The 18,756-nt window shown below is 40.1% G+C and overlaps 1 protein-coding gene across 9 annotated transcripts in view; it reads left to right on the top strand.

The window, feature by feature from the left end:
- Positions 1 to 18,756, top strand: part of ATRX (ATRX chromatin remodeler) — a 64,252-nt gene continuing 45,496 nt past the window's right edge. Inside the window, exons 1-7 of one of the 9 annotated variants that reach the window (XR_015276160.1) lie at positions 69 to 303; positions 7,697 to 7,807; positions 10,812 to 10,924; positions 13,732 to 13,787; positions 14,610 to 14,662; positions 16,213 to 16,337; positions 17,512 to 17,631. Coding sequence is in view for 8 of the 9 variants with exons in the window: in XM_086850116.1 (XP_086706242.1) it covers positions 113 to 303; positions 7,697 to 7,807; positions 10,812 to 10,924; positions 13,732 to 13,787; positions 14,610 to 14,662; positions 16,213 to 16,337; positions 17,512 to 17,631 (769 nt within the window). In the remaining variant the exon portion in view is untranslated. Of the gene's footprint in view, positions 304 to 7,696; positions 7,808 to 7,927; positions 8,012 to 9,897; positions 9,953 to 10,811; positions 10,925 to 13,731; positions 13,788 to 14,609; positions 14,663 to 16,212; positions 16,338 to 17,511; positions 17,632 to 18,756 lie in introns of those variants that run through there. The other 8 variants (XM_086850116.1, XM_086850119.1, XM_086850117.1 and 5 more) reach the window with 8 other exon arrangements.

Below are 18,756 nucleotides of genomic sequence, written 5' to 3'. Positions count from 1 at the left end.
ATAGCCTCAGCCAATCAGCGCGGGGAAGGTTGGGATGGTGACGTAAACTGCCCTAGCAACAGTCGGCGCGGTGCCGCCCAATCAGAAAATAGCTGTGGGCGGCTGCGAGCCAATGGGAGGCGGTGGAGGAGGACGGCGGCAGGAGGCAGGTCCCCTCAGGCTCTCTCCGCTAAGATGGCGGCGGCGCTGGCGATGGCGGCGGCCGCGGCTTTGTCTGCGCCCAGCGCCTGAGCGCGGCCCCGGCCCGGGCGGCCGCTCCGCTCCGAGCAGCGGCGGCGGAGTCATGACTGCAGAGCCCGTGAGGTACGGCCGGGCCGTGCGGCTCCGCTGCGGCCGCGCGGGGTGGGGCGGGGCCGGGCCGGGCCTGGCGCGGCGCAGCCTTGGCGGGACGGGAGGGAGGCGGGATGGCGGCGGGAGGGCAGCGCCGCTCTCGGCCTGGGCGGCGGGGCCGGGCCGGGCCAGGCGCGGGGGGCGGGAGGGACCGCTCCGTGCGGCGGGAGGGCCCCGGGGCGGCCCCCGCCCCACGTGCGAGCACGGCGGGGAAGCTCCGCCGAGCCCCCGCCCGCGCCCCGCGCTGGGCACAGGCAGCGGCCGCCTCCACCAGGCCGCTCCATCCGGTCGCGGGGCTGCCACAGAACGGCAGTAACTGACAAACGCCCGAAAAGTCGGGCTGAGAGAGGCGCCATGTTAAACTGTTAATAAATAGTTGTCTTTGTGTGCTTTCGGTTTTGCACGCATCCCCGGGGCTCTGACCCCCGCAGTCCATCACCCACAGACACGTGCCTGGGGCGCTACAAGAACCATGAGGTGTTGTCGCTTGACCCCCACAAATGCTGCACATATCTTCAAACCGTGTTAGAGAAGCATCGCTGTGTCTTTAGTACTCATCACTGGCTTTAGTGCTGAGCCTTGTGTAAAGTTTTTTCCGCGGTGTTATTTATGTATCTTCACCTCCCGCCTTATTTTAAGTAGTTCGTAACTACCGTGTCATTTTAGGCAAAAGTTACAGGGATAGTGACTTTTCTCCTATTTTATATTGCTTGTTTTTGAAGTCTTAACGTTTCCAATTAGGAATATATAAAAAAGAGGGTTTTGATTATTATCATCATTGTTGATGTTGATCACACGCTGATGTAGGTCATGAGCATTGCAAATACACATTATTTGCTGCAGGACTTCCCAGCAGTTAGCAGTTTCTTCTGCGTGTAATTTCTTCCTTATTTTGTAAAACAGAGATTGTCCATCTCTCATCCTTTCTCCTTCTCACTCCCACTTTCTCCCCTCTGTTGTTCTTAAAGTACTTTGACAGTTCAAACAACTTCTTTTTTTGGAGTGATTATTTTGTTGTGTAGACTGAAGTGCTAATTAAGGGGCTTTCTCCTTTTTCTTCTCCAGCCCTCAAAAGTTAAGCATAGAGTTTGATTTTTGTAGGATGAAAAGATCTGAGTTACTAATATTTATGGTCTGGTTTGCAGTCACAATTAGTATTTTATATTCTGAAGAATACTATTCAATTTGGACCGCTTCACTTTTTGTTTTTTTGTGATAGTCATATTTTTTTCCCTGTTGCGCATAATCTTGTTTGTCTTTTTTTGAAACGCTTGTATAATATGCTGGGGTTGTAATTAAATTCATTCCATATTCTTATGTTGTTATTATTGCCACAACTAGAGTTACTAGCAAGGGGCTGCTTTGGAGGAAGAGGATATGGAAGCTCATACATTTTCCCTGCAGTTCTTAGATTACTTGCAGACAGAATAGGATTATTTCAGACTATTTGTTATTTTGAAGGTCAAAAAGCATTGACAGAATAGATCTGAGATTGTGTGCAGTCTTTGGGTGGGATCTGCCCACAGAGTAAGCAGCCCTGTGACAGACAAACTGCTTTTAAGTAGATAGACATAATGATTTCTTGATGCTCCAAACTTTCCTTCTGTTCATGAGCTCAGTTCTCATTCAGTTTAAATGTTTGTTAAAATTCCCATCCCATGCAGAGCTCATCTTGAGCAGTTTGCACTTGACAAGATGTGTGAAGGGCTGGGCTTAGCACTGCAGTGTCACACATGGTACTGGACATTGCACGGGCTTTACCTTATTTCTGTCCAGTTCTTTTTAAAAATTGAGTTGGAGAGAAGGAAATGAAAAACAAAAGCACACCCTGCCTTCCTCTTTTGTTGCCATTTCCCACAAGTGCTGTTGGCTGTCAGCTGCCCGAGTTCCTGTCACTTTATCCTCTGCTCTCTGCAGTTTTGTCTATGTCAGAGGTGTGTAGAAATAAAGGACTGGGGGATCGCTGTTAGAATTCTTGGGAAAATGTGCAAAAAACTGAATTTGGATGGAAAATCTATTCCCAGTACTTGTGGAAGATTGACTTGCAGTGTTTCAGAGGAAAATCATCAATCAATACTAGTCTGTTCCCAGAGAAGTTTTAAACTTCTGTTACAAGAATACTTTTATTTCATATTAAGATCCATGGGGCCTTCCATGTCCCAAATGAGAAATTTAGAATGATGAAAACTGGAGTAACCTCCTAAGAAACTTTTTTAAAGTGCTGCCTCTGTAAATATTTATAAAGAGGCATCAAAAACTTTTGCTCCAAAAAACTTTTTTTTTTTTCCTTGTGCTTTCCTTTTTATGGAGAGGAATCTTTATCATAGTGACCTAACCTGTTTCTACCAGTTAATACATTGTACAAAATAAGCACAGCAATAGGAAAACAAGTTTTGAATCTTCCTCACTTGAACTATCTGGTAGTCAGTGAATGTAGGGTTGTTTTTTTTAAAGTTGACAAAATAGGCTTAGTTCTTGGGGTTTTTTAATCCAGGCTTTTTACCTCATATTGTAATATTGGTAGTTTGATTTTAAAGTTTTCATTATATTGTCTGCATTTTTGAGTCAGTTGAATGTCTTTGTTCTGAGTGATATTACAGGGTTGTTTGAGGTGTGTTACTTGATGCCACAATGATATAATTGGAAGTAAGTCAACACCAATCTTCTGTATTCCCTAAAGGGACAGTGAAAGTTCTCTGTCTTCCACACTGTTCTGGAATGAGTATAGGTAGATTCTTTGGTTCTTCCTGAAGAAGAGCAAAACTGTGTCATCTTCAGTGCCAGGTGTGCCCCAGAACCAATATCTGCAGCACTTAAATGAATTTCTCTGGGAGAGGAACTTAGTGTAGAGACTTTATTATTTCTGGTTTTGTACAATACTTTCTGTCATGGCTTTGCAAGCTTTGTATCAGGGTCTTTACAGGGCTTAACTGAAGGTATCTTCATTTTCTGGGAAACAATTTGGTGTGTTGGAGGGGTGTTTAATACAAAGTCTGCAACAGGGTGATCTTAACATTGTGTGAATTTGAAAGTCTCAGTTCTGTTACAGACTAACTCCTTGTACCCTCTGCTTGAAGGGTGGAAAAGAGAATGCTTTTTATGTACCTCTACCTCGCCAAAAGAAAATATCAAAGTAATGCTAAAATGTGCTGTGTTCACCATAAAAACAAATGTCTGTGGCCTGTGAGAAAGTACATTTTAAATTGAATTACCAGAAGTGTCTTTTATAAAGGGAAAGCCTAAGGATAGTGCTGAACCTCATGAAATCACATTTTGTATAGCTGGAGCTCAGCTCATGCCTGCAGGTGATTTGGAAACATGAAGGAGTTCATGGATGGGTCAGTGGCAGGTTGTTCCCTTGGTGTGGCAGCAGGAGGAAGAAGAAATTGTAGAAATTCAGTGGCAAATAAAATGGAAGGTTTTATGTTGACTTTAAAAGAGGTGAAGTGTCCTGATTTATTTACTGAAAGTAGAGCATAAAGCTTTCATAGCCTGTGATGAAATGTAGCTGTCACTCAGGGTGGGTGATGGATTGATTAGTGTTGGTGGTTTGTTTTGTTTGCTTTTGTTTTGTTTTTTTGTTAGGAGTGAAACCTTGAAAAAGTCAAGAACTTGATGACAGGTTGCTGACCAATGTCAGCTGTAGTGCCGTTGAAGCAGTTTATTTGCAAGTCCAAAATCTGCATAGTTGTAGAAATTTCTATCTGACTGGATCCAACTGAAGGTTTTAATGGGTTTAAGCTAGAAGCTTTGTTGGGTAAATGCATCTGTCATGTAAAGCAAAGGTAAAATATAGGCAATAAATTTGAGACTGAGATGGCTTTTATCTGTAAAATGAAAACCTGTGCTTTGGAGGAGCCACAGCCCTCAAAGCTGTGGCAGCTGTGGTTGGGGGTATGTGGGAGAGTTGAAGGGCCAGGCTTTGATTCTCAGCAGAGTTGGTACTGAAGGAGGTTTGAGATCCTGTCATCAGCTCCAGGGAGCAGCAGGCAAATGAAGCAAAAGGCATTTTTAGAGTTAGGGGTCCCTGATGCACTTGGTCATGATGCACCCTTCCTTCCCTTCTCACAGGGTGTGTTCAGACATTTTAAGGACAGCTTGGTTTGTGTGTTATGTGTGCTAGACTGAGCTTCCTTTCCTGAATCAGCAGAGTAAGGTGTGCACTTTGCATGATTTTTGTCTCATAAGGGTGAAAATGTTTAGATTTTCAAGTGGCAGCTTCAGTCTTTTTTCAGCTTGCAGGGTATTTCACCATTGAAGTTACACTTCAGTGTGGCATTGAAACCAACCTTAACAGTGAGATTGTTTGTCTTACTTTTGCATTGTGGGTTTGTGATAATGTTGCTTGTTTGGGTTTTTTTAAGATCCCATTAAAGAAACAAGTTAAAAACAAAGGGGTTTTTTTTCACTTCTTAGTGAATGAAGTGTGATAACTCACACCATGTCAACAGAAAGAAATTGTGTAATCTTCCTTGAACCAAATAAAGGGTCTCTTAGTGACTTTGAACTGTTACTTTCTCATTTCCCTTGTGTGTCTGGAGGAAGATAATTGTTTACTTGTCTGAACCTGTTATGCCATATTTAAGCTCCAAAATTACTTCACCCACATCATCAAGCATCTTCAACTGTACCAGGTATCACTTGATTAAGCCCCCATGGATTAAAAGTCAGTTCTAAACAAAGTAAAAAAGTGAGTGTGTGTTAACAAAGTGTTAGGTTCAGAATCTCTTATGAAGTGCTGGATGCCTCCATCTCTTTCCAGAAAGAGTATCTCTTTTCAGAGAGTGTTTCAGAGCTTTAGTGCTCAGGTATTATCTGATCTAGTCAGGTCATTGTGGTACAATTCCTCCTAAGCACAAGAGAAATGCAGTACTGTGATAATGGTCAAACACGAGCAGCTCACCCAGAAAGATTGTGGGGCCTCCATCTGTGGAGTCACTTGGAACCTGGCTGGACATTGTCCTGGGTGTCCTCCTGTACCTGTCTCTGCTTCTGCTGGGGGTTGGACTTAAGGATCTCCAAAGATCCCTGGTGTGGAGTGGAGGAGAAAGGAGAGGACTCAGAGGGGATGGCATCAAGTGTGTGCAAGGTGTGAGGGTTTGTGTCCTTGGCCACTAGAGCTGCTTCATGCCAACACAAACAGATTGTGTGAATCCTGAGTGTAAAACCTCACTTGGTTTGGTAGAATTGGTGTTCACTATAAGTAAGATCCAAAATATGAATCTGATCTAGGACTTAGAGTGTCATGTTGCTTTTGCCTGCAGAAAATCATCGTTGAGTTAAAAATGAAGCACTGTGATGAAGTGCTCTGTTTCTCTACCATTATAAAACCATATTTTACTTGTTCAAGTAATATAATAGTCGGCTGATTTTATTTTCTGGTTTTGTATTTTTTCTGACAGAAGTAGTTTTCTTATGACATTGCAGGTGTGGGGTGCTCACTCCATTATTTTAATTGGGATAAGAAAATAAAACAACTCCTACTGGAGGTTTTATCCTCTTTCACTCTTTCCCACAGCTTTAAGCTATTTCATTCATGTGTGTTCAGCCGCAATATTGACATGTTTTATGTGAAACAACAGTGCAGGCTCTACCCTTGTAACTGAAACCTTTGAATTGGGCTAATTCTGACTTTTTTCCTTCTCATCAGGAAAAGCTTTAATGAAGATTTGCAGGTGACAGAATATTGGCCTGATTATATCAAGGTTTAGGACTAGCCTCTCTTCTCCCCATCCTAAATAAAATATTGAGAGTTTTGCTGTGGGTTGTTGGATTTCTGCTGTTCACACAGGGATGCAGTCTGAAGCAGAGGATGGCAGTCTACAGTTTAAAAGTACATCTGGTTTTATTTTTCTTTAATTATTTTTCCTAAGGGTTGTTTAATTTTGTCTGCTTAATAGTAGTTCTGCAGTGTTTCCGTTTCAAAAGTGAAAAATGACTGAGACTGTATTTGAAGCACCTGTAAACATGAATTTAAAAAAACTTGGCCCTTGAACTATTTTTAAAGTTTAAACATAGAAAAATCTTAGACAAGTGTTGAACTTAAGGAAGGCATATGGTTAAAAAAAGCCTATTTGTAAACATTGAGATAGATAAAAGCTGGAGAGGACTCCTGTACCATTTTCAGGAGCCACTTGAAATGCAGATGAAGGACATTTGTTTAGAGTAATAGTTGGTAGGTGTTTGTTTAAAGAAAATGCACTTTCAAATTATTGTTCCAGATGTTGACAATAACTGGGACATTCCCCACTTCCACTTGCAAAGTGTCTGAAGAAAACAAATAGAAACTGAGTGCAATAACAAGGTTTTCAGTGCAGTTTCAGAGGACAATCCAATGTCTCCTGGGTTTGCTGCTGGAGTGGTCAGTGCTGCTCCTTCCACTGCCCTGGTTTTGAATTTTCATCGTTTCACATGCCTTCAGAAGAAATATAATTACGTGAATGTGTGACAGCTTGGATCCGAATGAAAACTGTTTGTTGAAATTTTGTTTATCCAAGGTGAGGTGATTTGATTTTGGGAAGCACAGTCATCAGCTGGTGCAGGGGTGAGGTCGTAGTGGGTTCCCACTGTGTCACTGCCCCTGCTGAGCTGGGCAGGGGAGGGAGAGGACAGTGAAAAGTTGAGGTTGAGATAAGGACAGGGACTTCACCCAGCAATTGCCATCACGGGCAAAACAGACTCTGCCTGGGGAAATCAGCTTAATTTATTGCCCATCAAATCAGAGTAGGGTAATGAGAAATAAATCCCCAATATTAAAATACTTTCTACCCATCCCTTCCTTTTCTCCTAGGTTTAGCTTTACTTGATTCTCTGCCTCCTCCTGGTGAGCAGTGCGGGGGGATGGGAATGGGGGCTGTAGTTCAGCTCATCACACTCCTTCCCTGCTCCAGTGTGGGGTCTCTCCCATGGGAGATGGTTCTCCATGGACTTCTCCCATGTGGGTCCTTCCCATGGGCTGCAGTTCTTCCTGAGCTGCTCCAGCGTGGTCCTTTCCCATCCCACAGGGTTCAGGAAGGGGCTGCTCTAGCAGAGGGTTCCCGTGGGCTCACAGCCTCCTTCGGGCATCACCCTGAGCAGGCGTGGGGTCCTCCATGGGCTGCAGCTGCGTCTCTGCTCCCCTGTGGCCCCCATGGGCTGTAGGTGGATCTCTACAGGTGGATCTCTCCTCTGACCCTCATGTGCCTCACCTGCCTCTCCTCCCCTGGCCTCAGTGGCTACAGGGTTGTTGCTGTCACATGCTTGCTCCTCTCTCCCAGCTGCTGTTTTGCAGCAGGCTTTTTCTTTTCCCAAATACATAATCCCAGAGGCACTAGGGGCACTGCTGATGGGCTCAGCCTTGGCCAGCAGTGTGTCCCTCTTGCAGCAGGCTGGTTTTGGCTCAGCTGGACATGGAGGAAGATTTTGGCATCTCTGCACAGAGGTTTGTCACCCCTGTAGCCTCCCACTACGAAAACCTGGCCACACAAACCTGGTACAGGTAAGAACATCCAGGGAACAGCACTCATCAGCCAGTTGGAATGAAGCGTGTTATGTCTAGATTAGGACACAAGCTGTCTAGCTCTTTATTTATTCTAATTATTTGTGGACTCATTTATAGGTAATTTTCCTGCTCTGGATGTTTTGTTATCCTGTAAGGGCCAGACATTTATTGTTTGCTTAACAGCACTTGCTCTGAATGTAGGTAAGGAATGGTACGTTCCAAGGTAGCTCCCAAGGTCACAAATCAGGTTCATGGCCAAACCAATAATAGCAGGGCACCTTCCCCTTCAGTCCTGTTTTAATTAGGCTGAACAGTGTTGAAATAGCTCTACAGTGGTGGGGAAGCCGTTTGCTTAGAAAACTCAAGTGTGAAAACACTAATAAATAGTGTGGGGACTGTCAGTGTAGAGGAGCCTGTTTGCCTCAGTAGTGCCTCAGAGATGGTTCTGTATTTTTAGGCTTGTATGTTTATTAAAAACCACATGCTTATGGGTTTTGATCAATTTAATAGTGACTGCAAAGAATAAGCATTTTGCAGCAGAAACTTTAAACAAAAATAATAGATAATTCTCAAGTATAAATGAATGACATAAAATCACTTTTGTATAGAACCAGATAAAGCATTGCCCTAAATTAACATTTCTCTCTAGAGAAGTATAGTAAGTGTAACACCTTTACTTAGATTTGATCTGGTATACCTTAGCAAAGCTTATGGTACAAAATGATGAATAATCAAGAGAAAAAGCAAGTTGAGAAGGCTTTTTAGTATTAGTTTGTATATCATCTTTTTTGATTGGTTGTCAGCAAGAACATTTTGCTCTGAAAATGATAATTTTACATTAGTTAGGATAAGAGTTAATGAATGGCAGTAGATAATGTTTCAAGTATTAGTCACAAAGACACATGCATGCTATTCTGAATTCATTCTGTATTGACAACAATAAAACAATACTAAACTCATCTATAGCTCCCATTTTCTTTCTAAAATGCTGTTACCAAAACAAGTTATTTATAAACTAAATGAGCAGAATTCCACATGTGGCTTTTTTGTTGTTGTTGTTTTTACTACCAAAAATGTACTTTCTTGTGGCCTTTCTAAATGTGCTTTATTTCTTCAGACCATCTGGAATGCATATAAAATCTCTTTATATGCTTTTACTATCAAATAATTCTGAAGAACTCTAGGTTTTTTTTCACTTAATGTGAGTAAATTGTCATTAAATCTCCCTTCTAAAGGAGAGCATGCAAGCTGTTAAGACTGCAGTGTACCATTATCATCTTCTGTAATGTTTTCCAAGTATGCCTTCCATCCATGAGAAAAAGGGAAGCCCAAGATTAGGGAACTGGCAGTTGTGTAGCAGCATGAGTCCAGTAATTAGAGGGAAAGACTTTTGGACAGATTGAGAGAAAAATTTTAAGGTACTCTTGAGAGTTAAAGAGCTTTGTTCTGCTCTTTCAGACTTGCTCCAGTGATTGATGGTACATATGTAGTCTCAAAAGAAAAGTGCCCTTCACTCATGCAGAAAATCTTTTCATTGTAAAGTGCTATTTTGTTTTATTTTGAGTACCTCAGGAGATCTAAAGAAATTGCAGATGTTTTTTTTTTTTTTAATGGATGGTTTATGCTGTTTTATGTGGTTATTTTCAGTGGTTGAAATAGTCACTGGCACTGATGTGAGGATATTCACTCACAGCTCAAGAGAGCACTCACCTGTATATCCTTCTGATAAAATGAGATTTTATTTTTTTTAAGCAATAACAAATTGAAAGTCAGAAGTTAATGAATTGATGTGTTCGGAGAAATAGTAGTGATGGTAAAGGTGGCTGCTCAGGTTGAATATTCAAAAGTTCTTATGACCAATAAAACAGGCACAGAAAATGTAATTTCTTCTTGCTATTAGAAGACTATTTTGAAATTAATGGGAAAACAAACAGTGGGAAGGGTGGAAAGCCTTTATCCTTCATCTGGACTCACTTCTGCTGGGGATGGGGCAGGTCAGGAGTTGAAAAAGCATCTGGAGCAGCAGATAAGGGGTGGTGAGTCAGGACAGATCAGCTGCAGATTCCAGAGGGCTGATAAGGAGGGGAGGGAGCAAACAGCTCAGTGGCACTTCTGAACAGGAGCTGAACACCCTTGGCCTAGGTCAGGGCAGCTGGGAAAGCCTTGTCCTGGGAAGTTGTAGGAGTTTTGGGAGAAATAAACCATGTAAAATTCCAGGGGATAACACAGAGGTTATGTATATGTATATATTACAGCTTTCTAAGGCAAGCCTGGCATCGGGGTGTTGTTTTTTACTGTAATCAGTAAATGTACTCCAGATTGTTCCTGAGGTCTAAAAGTGTCTAATGAAAGTTGCCAGAGGATTGTTTTTTATGAGTTAATCATCAGCATTCAAACAAACAGATCAAGGAATGATCTGGTCCTGCATGGTTGTTTCTTGACAAAATTACCACCACACAGCATGTATGTAGATAGTAGATTTAACAGAAGTTTTGCATCAGCAAATTTTCATATTCAGTGGACCTGTCATATTCACTCACCTATTCACTGTCATATTCAGTGGACCTGTTTGTTTTGAAGTTTGCAGGTGAAACTCTTCTGTTAGTTCTAGTGGTTTATATCCCAAAGGTGACATTTTAGGTAATAAAATAAAGATTTTTTTATTCTTACCTGTCTGGCTTCTGACAAGCAGAATATTAAATTTTTGCTGTCTTCATGTCATAGCAGCATCACCACTCAGACTTCCTTAAATTTTGTCAATAATTGTAAACAGTGAAAATGACTTAAAATAGACTTTTTATGCTTTTTTGTCAATAAGGCTACACCTACTATTTCACTCAGTATTTAGAAAAAATACATGCTTTTTATTTGCTCTGAAATGCTCATGCAGAAACAAATGTTTAAATATCATGTGGATGTGTATTGAGATTCAACATAAGCTTTCAAGCTTGATAAATTGGAGTGAGATGTGTAAGTAACTCTGAGTATTGTATTTTAACAGTGAAAGCAAGTTGAATACATTGGTACAGAAACTCCATGACTTCTTGGCTCACTCATCAGAAGAATCTGAGGACGCAAACTCTCCTCCAGCATTATCTAAAAACAAAAGTATAGGTAAAAAGACATTTTATGTTCATTTTCAATGTATATGTGATTCAAAAGCCAAGTAACTTGATGTTGTTATTTCTCTATATCACACTTCACTGGGACAATTATACCAAGTCTTAAGTGGTGATAGCTTGATAAATACACAATAGGCCTTTGATACAATATTTATTTCAGTTCTGAATCTTCCTAAAGGTGAAAAAAATCTAATCTTCTGGTAATTTCCCTTCTCTGAAACATGAGATATCAAACACACAGGTACTTGCTGTGCTAGGAGTTCCTTGTTCAGTGTTTCTGAAATTATAGATGCAGCATCTTGGTTCTTCTGCTGTGGTAATGCTTTTGCAGTCCTTGTAGGTGTGGAAGAAGTTCTGGAGATTATGTTTCCTTAGTAATTTGAAAAAAATTTCTACATATAATCTGGAAACATTTGAAAAGAAAATAATATTTTTTTAAAAACTAGAGGCCTACACTAGGTCAGAATTGATACTGGAAATTTTTACTTTGAAGTTAGAAATAGGTAATGAAATTTAAACACTTCCATGACAGTGATTACAAGTGAAATCATTTCATGTCAGTACTAAATTGTTTCCAAATTTAACTGGTTAAATTTGTTTCTTAGGTGAACTTGGACTGGATACAGGTGCAAAGCCTTTCAATCTCTACCGATTAATGAGCTAAAAGTTGTGTTGATGTGGTAGACTGCAGGAGAAGAGTGTGCTGACTGTATTACAGAATTTATTTTCAAACTCCAGTTGTCTTAAGTAATGTCTTCCATGGGTTTTCTGGCTTGTAGTTTTTATCTTTTAATGTTTTGTTTAGAGAAGGAGTCTGCTGCCTGTAGCATTCACCTCCTCATGTCAGCATCAAACAGAACTGTTAGCACAGGAGAAACTCATGTGGTGCTTCAGTAGAACAGTAAAATAAACTGATGTAGATGCATCTCAAAGTGAAATTTTGCTGAGGAGCACATGGGGAAAAAGAAATCTTCTCTTCTTCCTCTGTAGTTAAAAATTAGCATTTGTGTCTTTGCCATGAAACACAGATTGTCTTTGAAATGGATACACTTGCAAATTGATAGCATATTTTTGTGTTGGTTTTGAGGTCTAAAAGAACATATTAGAGTTGAAGAGTCAGGATTAAACACTTAAATATTAGGAATTTACTGTGCAAATTTCCTTCTCATCCCAATGTTCTATGCATAATGAAAATGTCTTTAGCAACTGTGCTTGTTTTTTTTCTTTAATCCAGCGGGTGCTCATTACAGGCAGAAGTTATGGATGTGACTGGGGCCAAATCAGATTTATTTAGTAATGGATCTTATTTTATTCCAGAATTTGGAGGATATGTGAGCTATAGGGTAGAGTGTTGTGAGGAGGGAGATGATGATGATGAAGGTGATTAAGCGTGGCCCAGGGAGACTGGATGTCAGAAATCAGTTGGGTATTAGCTGGTATTACTTCATACCCTAAACTTACGTCCCTGCCACACACAGAAGTCAGTTAAAACAGGAAGCAATATTTGCTTTATAGCCTTAATAATGTTCTTTATCTCCTCTGCACTGGAACTGGATGTCTCCCTCTTTTCTACTGCATGGCTGCCAGCAGGAGAATCGAGAGCCAGCCTGCCTGCTCTTGTTCCAAGAGTGGAGCAGCAATCCCAGGGGAAGCTCAGCTCCCTGATAGCCCTGGAGTGGCTGGGCAGGAGCAGCCAGGCCAGCACTGGCTGCAGTACTTGGGCTGCTTCGGTGGGCACACGGAGAAACTGGCACTGCAGCGTGTTCAGCTGCCTTTGGAATAGCACATGTGCATCAGGCTGCCAGTCTGAGTGCAGAGTCTGCACACACTGGGGCTGCCAGAGCAGGGGAAGCTCTGCCAGGCTCTCCAAGCTGGTATTTTCCATGGGTTTATCGCTCAGGCAAAGTTGGTCAGGAGTAGAATGTGGGCAGTATCCAAGCTGCAGCAGAAATATTACCCTCCTTCCATATCTCACGTTTCTCCCTCACAATAGGGAATGCCTGTTATTCTAGAGAAGAAGTTGCAGATATTTAAAAAGGCCAAAAACACTGTCTGCTTCCATTTTGTACTTCCTCCTTCACATGTGGAAATGGCTGGATGATTTTCCCTGCAATTTACTCAGTTCTGCAGAGGTCAAATATCCAACATTGAATTCTCTAAGTGATTCAGTTTCTTCAAAGTATAGTAAATTGTTTCGTTCTCCCCAAAACTGAAGTTTAAGGATAAAGAAGTTGTGGTGCTAGTAGTCTTCTGTCAAAATCACATTTTTAATGTGATAAGTGTCACATAATCCTGTATAAGGCTAATAATCTTGATAAGTATCCTGTAATTATATTTCCTTCTCAGTAGCATCTGTTAAAATCCTGCTGTTCCTAAACTTTTGGAGCAACTTCATACAAGAATCGTTCAATCACTGAACTCCAAACCTTCCCTTCCATTTCCAGGACTGGTGGATTGGAGCAGGTGCCAATAGGTTGCAGGTCTTTAGGCTTTATATTCCACACTTCCCAAGCTTGAGAAATAGGAATTATCATCAGAACTTGGATCAAATGGGATTTTTGTCTGTGGTTCCGTGATCCCAGATTTAATATTTTGTTGCTTATGTCAAGATGTGTGAGAGAAAATACTTGTAGGAAATTCTTAGAGATCAGCAGAAATGCACTAATGATATTATTACATCTCTGGAAGTCAGTTACCTCTATCCAAGCTGGTGAAACATAAACAATGCTGTGATGTGCAGTGTGAAGAACTTCTGATGTTCCTTGCATTTCAATGGACTCCTTTAATTTGTCTCCATAGGTAAAAGTAGAGAACCTAAAGGAAGCCCAGCTTCAATGGAGAACAACAGGGACGAGGTAGGAATAAAAAATGCTTTTGAATTCTGGTTGCATGTCTAGTGCACAGTGTCTGAGATCACTCTGTTGCTTTTACAATAAATGCTTCAATAATACCGTCAGAAGCACCCATTAATGTCCTCCCCCTTCACCCTGTTACTCAGATAACAGTAGGTACTTAATTGTTCTTTAGGCAAATATGCTTCCTTTAAAAAAAAATAAAAATGGACCTATGTTAAAATTAGCAGAAATTTTTCATGTGGTATTTCTTACTTCTGTCTGTTCTCCTATTGGAAACGTTCTGGTAGACAAGGTCTTAACATTGTAGAGAAAACACAAGTGCCAGTGTCTTGCCTTAGTTTGCCTTTACTGCTGTAAATTCAGATATTTTCAACTGCCCAGACCTAGTTGTGATCTGAGTGCAAAAACCATTGAAAAAATCAGTTTTGCTCTGAAGGCAGCCAGTGCTTTCGGCACATGAGCCACATACAAGAGTCTGTTCTGCTGGCAGTTTATGGCTGCTGCTCCTCCTGAGTGCCAGAGACCTCTGGAAGGGTGTGTTGGAAAAGGGGATTGTTTCTTCACATATGAAGAAGAGCATTCCCAGCACTGTGTGAGCTGCTGACTTCGGACCTGAAACTCCAGAGATTCAGTTTAACTGAGCTGGCATGACTGTTGAAATTGTCAGTTGTAGTTACTGTTTTTCCTGCTGCTCTTTTAAAATTATTTTTTTATAAGGGCACTGGTGATTTCTGAGTTGTTTCTAGTTAATGCAAGAAACTGTTCTTTGACAGTTCCCTTGGATACAAATGTGTTGATTTTTACATTTTTTTTTGTTTCTAGGGAAGTAGTTCTTCTGAAAGAACCAAATCCTTAGGATCATCCCGTTCCAAAAGGTTGGTTTGGAAAATGATAACAAATAAATAACATTTTGGGTGTGAGAAGCTATAGAAAAGTGGGTACACTGCATCAAATATTTTAGGTCCACACCAGTAAAAACCCATGGAGTGCTGGTAAAAAAATGCCTCATAGTACATTTAAAATCCAAACTATTTCTCAGGATGAAAGGTTAAGATGCTCAAGTTTGGCTATTATTTACAAAGAAAAGATTATCCTATATCTTCAGGACAGAGGAGTTTGTACAAGAGTTCCTTCAGTCTTGTACATGTAGGATTCTTCCAAAAACGTCATTTGGGTCATACAAGAAAAAAAGGCTTTATGTGCTTGACTGTTGGGAGAGTGCAGCATCAGACTGTGCTGTTGGGTTGTCCTGTGCAGAAACTGCCATTTGCTGTATCCCTGTTCAATCCTTTTTCCCTCATCTAAAAAAGTATGGAGTGAATTGTTTACCAACTGCTTGAACGTACAAATGATTTGTGTCCCAAGTAAGAGCAGACTCAGTCCAGTCAAACTCTTCCTCATCTGCTCTCAGCTGATGCTCACTCAAATTCTGTCCTCTGTGATTTTTATTAAATCTCAGTGAACTGTGCAGGGAGTTGAGCTTTCAACAGCTGCCATAGTGCTGTTCTTTAGAAGTCTGTATCTCTTTTCACTCTCCTTTTTATCCAAGTTGCTTTATTTTATTATGTCTGCTGGAATTAATATTCTTCAGTCTCCTTTTTATGTTTGTCTTGATGCTACATTTGCAAGTGTGGTTTTGTATTTGGCTTTAGTTTCTCCCTCATCTTTTGAATCCAGTGTCCTTCTGAACTCTTTTTATTTATATACTTTTTTAGTTCTGCTTTTTGCTTCCTGTCTTATCACCAAAGAGGTTTTCATTCGTTTATCATACTGTACCTTATATTGACAAAACCAGTATCCTGCAGTAGTTCGTGCATTGCCTTCAGACTACTGAAAAATTTGCTTCATATTTTGTATTATTTTCTCCCCATCCTGACGTAGTAAATTCATTCATTTTCATGGATTCAGTTTTAAATTGTTTGTGTGGAATTCTGTCAGGTGATCCTTTTGTTGAGTGGTTGGCTTTTTCATTTCTTTTTGTATTTCTTTCATTTTCTTGCAAGCATCTCTTCTGCCAAGATGCTTTTTGTAATTTGTCTATATCTGTATGTTCTCTTTGTGCTGCCTCTTAAACCTGAACGATGGATAAAATTAATGAGCAGACATTCACTTGTGTTTCATTTAGACTTTTTTCCTGGAATTGTGACTTTCTTAAAAATACATCAAACCTCGATTTTACAACAAAAAGATTTTATTAGTATATACCTCTGTTTCACATGGGAGGGGAAAAAATCCTGTTACAAACCAGAAAATTATCTTACAGTTGTGTAGTAATAACTTGGAGCATCCCAACTCATAATGTCTTCAATTAATTTAAAAATAACTTAGTTTTTCACAGTTCATATGTTGTTTTGCCTGCAAAGCTTACCTGAATTGTAGTTTGTACTATTTGTCAGAGCATGGGGTTTTTTTTCTGTCTATGCAGGAAACCTACAGTTGTAACAAAATATGTTGGGTCAGATGATGAACAAATCATAGATGAAACTGTAAATGAAGATATTTCAAATGAGAACTCAGAGAATGATGTAGATATGCAAAGCTTGCCTAAAGGTAGGTCATGTCTTTTTTTTTCTTGGTTTCTGAATTCAACAAATTAGCCAAGATTATGATGCAGCATAAATAATTCACTAGAATGCACATGTATCAGTAAATGCCTCTCAAAGGTCCTGTTGGTTTTCTGTCCACAAGAAAGAGGAACCTGAGCACTTTCAGTTTGGAACTCAGCAGATTTTAATTTGTGGGTGCACACAGATATGCTGGTGGCTTAATTTCAAAAGCCTGCTGACATCTGTATAAAACCATCACAAAATGGGAAATTATTCTGTTGTTTTGTAGGAGTCTCAAGCTCTCACTTGGAGGTCTTATTTTACTGTTCTGTCTTTGAGGTTATTAGCAATTAGATCAACAAAAGCAAAACTAACTCTGGGGGTAAAATGCCATTATTTGATCTATTTTAAGCACATTTTAGACACAGTTAATACTGTAGGCCTACGCTCCTCTGCTCTTAGCTGCAGTGTGAGTTGGATTAATCTCCTCCATTTTTTTACCTATGAAAGTTACAGGAATAACTACAGCTGTTCATTGTGTGAGGAGCAGTATTAAGAGCAGTCACTCTAAAATTATTTATTGAGAATATTAGGTTATTTTCAGTGTCCTCACAACAAAACTTGCTTCTTAAATAGGAAAGATGTGTTCTTTCCTTCACGTAATTTAGATTAGTACTTTGTTTAAATGAAAATGTCAGATTTTGAATCTTGTTAAAGACAAAGCATGTTTTATTCTATTGCTTTTTTGTTTATTTCGTAAGCTGAAATAAATGAAGATGAGGGAAACTGAATAGAAGGAGTCAAAGACAGAAAAAGGTGTTTTGAGGGATTTAAGTGATGTCTTTTATTGGTAGCACATTCCTGTTCTACACACCCCAGCAGTGTGACAGTCCTGTCCTGCACATGCCACAGCAGAGCAGAAATAGCAGAATTTGCTCCCCAGCCCATTCAGTCCTTGGTTTCTGTCCTACAGCTGCAACACAGACATAATTTGAAATATGTGGTGTTGGTTTTGTTTTGTTTTATTTTTTTTAACATCTGTACATTCAAAACTTTGTTGAGTTTTAGTCAACAGATTGCATTTATTTTATTTTATTTTGGTTGGCTTTATTAATCAGAACTTTTGCACTTCACTTGGATGTGTAATGGTTTCCAATTTCTAAATAAAATTATTCTAGGTACAGTGGTTGTACAGCCTGAGCCAGTGCTGAATGAAGACAAAGATGATTTTAAAGGGCCTGAATTTAGAAGCAGAAATACCGTTAAAATGAAACCTGAAGCTCCCAAAAAGCGTGGAGGTAAATACAGTTTAAAACATCTACTGAAACGGGTTTAAATTGTTGCTCATGACCACAATTGGTATGTCTGAAAATTGTCCATATTTCTGATAAATTATCCTAAAAATACCTCCACTCTTCTGGCTTTCTGTTCATTAGGGATTTTAGCTGACAGAAATTAGCCTCCATTGCTGCTCCTGCAATGCAGCAGTGAAAGCTAAGATTAGTTCCCATTAAATTCCTTATTTTCAGTAGATACAGGATGCTTCATTAGGTGCAGTTGCTTGGTTGCAATCAGATGTTACAAGCATTCCTTTTTTAAAGGAATTGGAACACCATTGATACAGGAACATTCACAAGCAACCATGTTTAAGCAGAGACATGTATGGGCAGATTATCCATCAGTGAGCTAAGAAAAAATCCTAAAGCCTCAGACAATATAAAGACTTTTTTGTTTTGCTTTGAAATTGTGGGAAATTCCCTACCAGTGGGCCCTTCTAAGAATTACCTTTGAAAAGCTGCTGTGTCAGCTGATTTTCCATAACTGCTGCTAAAACTGAGAAGGTAGATTGTAATACTAACAGAGATTAATTTCTCTCCCTTTTTTTTTTTTTCCCAAAAGCAAAGGAGAGGAGGGAGGATTATGTATAATGTAGCCAATAAGACAATAGATATTTTTGTTAACCCTACTGGCAATATCTTAGCTCACACACCTCCAGCAGTAGCCAGGATAGTCATACAAACATCTCTTGCACACACTCTTTATCCTTGCCACTATATCATTTGAGATCCTTGCTCTCTTTTAAAGTAATTTCTTGAGTGTTGTGGGTGATGGGGAGTGAAATGTGACTGTGTGGGAATAAATGTGCTTGTGCATACACCTGGGTTCCTGTGGTGTCTGTGATATTTTGAGCATTGATGTTTTCTCTAAATTACAAACTTTGGAAGTTGGTTCTGTTTTCTACATGCAAGATGTCCTGTTCATATAAGAACGCTTTCTCCATATGTGTTTATAACAATTCTATATATGGTCCGACAGAACTTTCCAGGGGTACAGTGTTAAAAAGATAAGACACTTGTGCTTGAGTTTTGTGGCCTGTGTCTGCATCCCCAGGACAGTTTGTATCACTTGCCCTTCCAGCTTTT

Source organism: Cyanistes caeruleus, chromosome 14, assembly GCF_971803275.1.
Source record: "Cyanistes caeruleus chromosome 14, bCyaCae1.hap1.1, whole genome shotgun sequence".
Classification (NCBI taxonomy): domain Eukaryota; kingdom Metazoa; phylum Chordata; class Aves; order Passeriformes; family Paridae; genus Cyanistes; species Cyanistes caeruleus.
This window is presented reverse-complemented; position numbering and strand designations above follow the sequence as displayed.